This window comes from Hydra vulgaris, chromosome 14 (assembly GCF_038396675.1).
Source record: "Hydra vulgaris chromosome 14, alternate assembly HydraT2T_AEP".
NCBI lineage: Eukaryota > Metazoa > Cnidaria > Hydrozoa > Anthoathecata > Hydridae > Hydra > Hydra vulgaris.
The window spans coordinates 2,624,448-2,630,774 of NC_088933.1; the positions used below are offsets into that span (position 1 = coordinate 2,624,448).

Here is a 6,327-nt window from a genome sequence, read left to right on the forward strand (position 1 = left end):
ACGTAAAGAGACAAATGTCATGCGGGTTGAAATACAGGATAATATTTACATCGAGATTTCTCCCCTACGTATAATTCCTAAAATAATAACGAAATAATTATTACAACACCGGTTAACGTTAAAATTAACAAATTAAAGAAAAAAGACCAGCTGAAAAAATATATCTATAACATTCTTAAAATCCAGGTAAAAGTCTGTTTAAATGAAAGGCTTTTTGAACAATCGTTATCTGGCATAATCAAAAATATATATAAATAATTATTGCTTCTTCCAAATCGAAAGTTCTTTTTTTTAAATAAATTTTTTGTTAATGATGTCATTAAAGCTACTATTTTCTTAATAAAGATTTTTAAGATAAGTATTTACCCTTTTGAAACAATTTTTAAATAGGAAAGTATTAAGAATATGTTTAAAAAATTGTTTTGTCGACTTAAGATTAAAAAGTATTCATTGGTAATAGTATTAGTATTTTTAGCATTACTTATATTGTGCCTCCATATTTGGTTGATTCCCTCAGTTTTTGGTAATTATAATGATACATGTTACCTTGACGAAGATGGAAAAAACAGCCTTCATTTTATTTTAAGTACGTTAATTAAATCGTTTGAAAAGTATAACGTTTTTTACTGGTTGGATTATGGTACATTACTCGGAGCATTGAGACATGGAGATATTATATCCTGGGATCATGATGGAGATATCTCGATATTATTAAATGATTCAAATCTGGAGAATGCCCTCACAGAAATTCGTAGTCATGGAGTTGAAGCCAATTCAATGGTTGCACAGTTTAATGGTTTTCATGTAGACATTGTAAGATGGAACAAGTATAAAAATAACAATGGTGAATGGATTCTTGAAAAGTACTACCCACCATGGAATCAAGATAATTCAATTGTAAAGTTACACAGAAAATTTGAATCATTTTCATTTTCTTTAGTTGAAAAAAGAAAACATATTTTGTTTATAAACCAAACTTCATCTGTTCCTTTAGACTCTGAAAAACTTATTAAATTTCGTTACCCTTGGACATGGCGAGTATCATTTCCTTACAAATGGAAATGTTGGTTTTCATGGTTTAAATAAATTTTATTAAAAATTTTTTGATTTATTTTTCTATGATTTATGTTCTTATTGGCAAAATATTTCAGAGGTAATGCTTTTTTTTATTAAAATATTAACTTGATATGTTAATATATTATATATAAAAATAGTTTATATTTAAAAGATATTGATGATATTTTTTCTTTTCAGATTGTGTTTTATTAAATCAACATCTAATTTTGGTATAATTTTTTAAATCTTATATGTTTTGTATATTTTATACATTATTAGAATATTCTTGTATTATATTTTTTTTATGATCAAACATGTTTGTAAAACTGTTATACTTTTTTGAGGGTGAGGTTTTTTTAAATATGTAATTGATATGCGTATTAATTTGTAATCGAAATTTGAGTTTTATTTTTAAATTAAAGTATGATTTTATAACTAAAATTTATGTGAAAAATTCAAAGTTTTAATATTTTTTATTACAGTAATTAAACAATAATGGAGTTGTTCCATTGAATAATTATTGGTGCTGTAAAATCTAGTTTGTAGTTATACATAATTTTTTTTTAATTTTGTGGTTATTAAGGTGTTCCCAAAGTCCTTATAGTCTTATTTTAGAGCGCAACTAAAGAGCATTTAACTAGAAAGTTCATGCCTACTTCCTAACCAATAACGCTTACAGTGCTGGCAAAAAGTCTTGCAACAAGGCACAATTTTACACAAATCAATGTTTCCACGCCAGTAGGCTCAGTGTTATTATCTTATATTTTTATCTTTAGGTATAAATATATTTATAAAGACAATTTTGTAGCTTAAACAGTTAATTCAGTGAAAATCATGGCTAAGATTTGGCAGCTTAGTAAAGAAGAAAAAGCATGCATTCAACGTCTGGTATGTCTCATGCAGACATTGCAACAATTTACATGGTTGAACGCACTACAATTTGGCGTGTTGTAAAGCAGGTTGTCCCCCTGTCTCCTAAAAAGAGGTCTGGACGTCCTAGAGTCACTTCACAGCGTACTGACCTCAGGATGGTAACAATGGTCAAGATGAATCCTTCAATAACCTCTGGTGACCTACAGAACAGCATACCAACACTTTCTAATGTCTCAAAGCACACAATCCGTCACAGACTTTCTGCGGAATTAAACTTAACTGCACAAAGGCCATTTAAGAAGCTATTAGTAACTGAAAAGATGAGAAAAAAGCGCATTGAGTTCTGCAAGAAGCATCAAGATTGGACAAAAGAGCAGTGGACACAGGTGATGTTCAGTGATGAGTCCATGTTTCGTCAGTTCTCTGATGTTAAGCTTTTTGTTCGTCGACCTACTAGTTCTAATCCTACCAATCCTAAATACACATACAAAACTGTGAAGCATTCACCTTCTGTAATGGTGTGGGGTCGTTTTTCTGCTCATGACCTCAAAGATTTATACTTTTTGCCCAAAGGAGAAACTATGAATGCAAAAAAGTACCTCAACGTTTTGGATGAATCTCTAATCAATTTCATGATTATTCATCAGTGCACAATTTTTTAACATGATTCAGCACCATGCCACACTGTGAAGTCTGTGAAGCAGTGGCTTGGATCAAAAAACATACAGTTGCTTGATTGGCCTGGAAATTCTCCAGATCTCAACCCAATTGTTAATCAAGAAGCGTGTATCTGCTAAGAACTGCAGTTCATTAGATGTTTTAAAAAATGCTATTCGTCATGTATGGTGTACAGAAATTATATCAGGACTATGTGAAAATCCTGCCAAATCCATGCCCAAGCAATACTATTAATTGTACATCTGTTTAAAATGATTATACAATGTAATAAAAATAATTGAACTTGTTTTTGGTGAAAATATAATATTTTTGGAAGTATTATTGTTTTTGGAAGTAATTATGAAAAGTAATTATGATGTTGCAAGACTTTTTGCATTTGTGTACCCATTGCAAACATTGATTTGTGTAAAATTGTGCCTTGTTGCAAGACTTTTTGCCAGCACTGTATTAGGCTGAAGTCCGAGTCAACCCTTGAGCCTGTATGTATATATGTATATATATATATATATATATATATATATATATATATATATATATATATATATATATAAATTTATATATATATATATGTATATATATGTATATATATATATATATATATAAATATATATATATATATATATATATATATATATATATATATATATATATATATATATATATATATATATATATATATATATATATATATATATAAAGAGAGAGAGAGAGATATTCTTCCTGAATAGATTCTTATAGATTCTTAATAATAGCTAACAATAGAATAGACTGATGAACCTAATGACGGTGAAACACAGCGTTGAAGAAATCAAAAATTAGATAAGTGTTTTTATTAATTTATTATTGCTCTGTTCTTTTAGAACATTGAGCACTCTGTTTGTAGAATACACTAACATAATTCATATATATATATATATATATATATATATATATATATATATATATATATATATATATATATATATATATATATATATATATATATATATATATATATATACATATATATATGCTACTTGTTTAGTAGTTTACTACTTGTTTAGTAACAAAACAAAAAAAACGATAAAAAAAAATTTTTATTTTTATTATTAGATCAATAGTTTGGTTTTTGGTATTTAAGATAAATTTTGGTATGAATAAAACTGAAAACTTATGTACGTTAAAGCATTTACTAAATGATGATGTTATGACGAAAGTTAAGTGATTAGAGTCTGGGTACAATAAAAGCTTAAAGTGATTCCCTCTGTCCTACCCCAAGCTCAAAGCAACAAAATAGTAGCACTTTTTTACGCTAAAGAAATTTTATTTTCTTTAACCGTTTTTAATTGTTATCTAGTTATATCTTAGTGTTTAATAGATCCAGCTATAAAATTGAAATCCCCTTATTTTTAGTTATTTTACATTGTCAATGATCAAGTAAAGCTTTTTCTGTATGGTCATTAGTCATAACTTTCATAAATTAAACATCTATTTTTTTAATCATAAATACATGATAAGAGTGTGCTTAATCCTTAAAAGCACTGTATATCACTTTTTTTAATGGGATTACTTTTTAACAAATGTTGGTGTTATTTAACGACGCACAGTAGCTTGAAGAAAGCTAAAAACGCCAAAATTACTCTTGTTTCCTTAATACAGGGGAGGGGAGGGGGGTGAATTTTAGTTCAGATCTAATAAAAAGGGGGGTTTTAATTAAAGGGGGTGGGGGATTTGTTTATGTTACAATATAAGTATTTTTTATAAAAAATTTCAGTTTATAAATCTAATCTAATGATTTTTACAAAACACGCATAAAACTATTTAAATCTAGCGCGATCAAATGTGCATTTTCTAGCAGCTGTTTTATAATAATTTCAATAGGGTTTAAAATGTTCATATAAGCTTTATACTTTGGTGGGAAATATATTAAAAGCTAATTTTCGATAAATCGAGATTTACTTGGTCGGTGACTTTTAAAGCCTGTTTACACTAAAAAATTTTGTTTTTATCAGTGACTGAAATATTTATTTTCTAATTCTTAAGGTTAATTTTCACTGATTTTTTTTTTTTTTTTGATAACAAGTTAAAATTTATAAACGAGGGTGGGAGGAGTTTATAAGCTTGGGGTGGGTTGGAAAATTTTCCAAAAATTAATAAGCGTCCCTTCCCTTTTATTAGGGACTCGAGAATATATATTTATAAAAAAAAAAAAAAACATACTATACATGTTTTTAAGGCTTTTATAAGTCAGTGAAATCTCTTTTAAGGTTAGAAATTAAGTTTGACCACTCTGACAGTCAATTTTTTTATTACAAAAACAGGAAGCGATTTAATTATAGTGAAGAAATTTATTCAAAACCACACAAAAAAAATTTTAAATATGATGTTTCATGAGGTCCGCCTAGATTTTAACATGAAAAAAAACCAAAATAAAAAAACTAAAATATTAAAGAGAAAAAACTATAGTTTTAAAAAATTGCTTTTGATCTTTTTGTTTACTATTTATTATGTTATTATTATGTTAAATTGGAAGAAAAGTTTAAACTATGGAAGAAGGTTTAACAAATTTTTTTACAAATTTAACCAAAATTAATACGTTTTTGTGAAAGTTTTTTGCGACATACAATTTTACCGTACTCTCCCGTGCTTATTAAACGGAAGGGGAAATTATCAGTCACTGATAACTTTAAAAACTTTCCGTTTAACAAGGCTTAAAAATCGTCGACTTAATATCTTTGAAATATTGATATGTCAAAAATTAGCTTTTAATGTGCAAGCAACACTAAAATTAAGTTAATTTATGCGTGTTTCACAAAAAGCTCCACTAATTTTATTATTAGGACCAACCTCCCCAGTTTTAGATTTCGACTCAAGTGATTTCCCCCCTTCCCCTATATTTGATAAGCAAAACCAGGTGTTAAACTGTTTTACTTTTTTTAATAAATAAAGCAAAGTTATTCTTCGCTATTGCGAAGAATAATAAGGACTTATAAAAGGATTCCGAATCTGCAAATAAAAAAAGATTCAAAGATGTCTTGATTTGATTATACGTCGTTTTTTGTAAAGAATTTTAATTTTCTTTTTTAATTTTATTTGATTTTTATAACTTTTATTAGGCTTTTTATTAACTATATATTTTTTATAAACTATATATTTTTTTATTAACTATATATTTTTTATCAACTATATATTTTTTATTTATAAACTATATATTTTTTATTAACTATATATTTTGTATGCTAAATTTTACTATAACTTAGTTTAAAAAAAAAACTAACGCACTAAATGAATCGATGTATACAAAAACGTTTTAAGTCATAAAAACTATTTTTAAGTCAGACGACTTTAACTATGTATAATGACTTGTTGCGTTCAATAACGGCTATATTAAATTCAAGCTTAGTTTTCTTTTCATTATTTTTCGAGTGTTGGGTTTTTCTCCCAAATAATTATCAAATGTTTTATTTGGTTGTACAATGTTAGAAGCAAGAGAGAGGCCTACATTAACAAAATAGTTTTTAAATTCTTGACATATATTTGTTTCATTTATTGTTTTTTTTTATCGGAAATTAGTTTTTGTGGTAAGCAAGTGTGCTTATTTTTTTAGATTTTTTTATCATCTTTATTTTTTGATTTCAAAAATTTTACGTAAAGTTTTTGTTTACTTTTTGATGCTTTAATTAAAGTTATTGTCATCCATGGATTCTTATATCTTTTGTTTTTTATTTCTTTCGTTAATCT

The 6,327-nt window shown here is 26.7% G+C and overlaps 1 protein-coding gene across 1 annotated transcript; it reads left to right on the top strand.

Moving 5' to 3' along the window:
- Nucleotides 1-372: 372 nt before the first annotated feature.
- Nucleotides 373-1,623, top strand: LOC105847409 (uncharacterized protein RP688). The gene has a single exon (XM_065817237.1). The coding sequence runs from the start codon at nucleotides 406-408 to the stop codon at nucleotides 1,084-1,086; it is 681 nt and encodes a 226-aa protein (XP_065673309.1). The 5' UTR covers nucleotides 373-405; the 3' UTR covers nucleotides 1,087-1,623.
- Nucleotides 1,624-6,327: the final 4,704 nt, after the last annotated feature.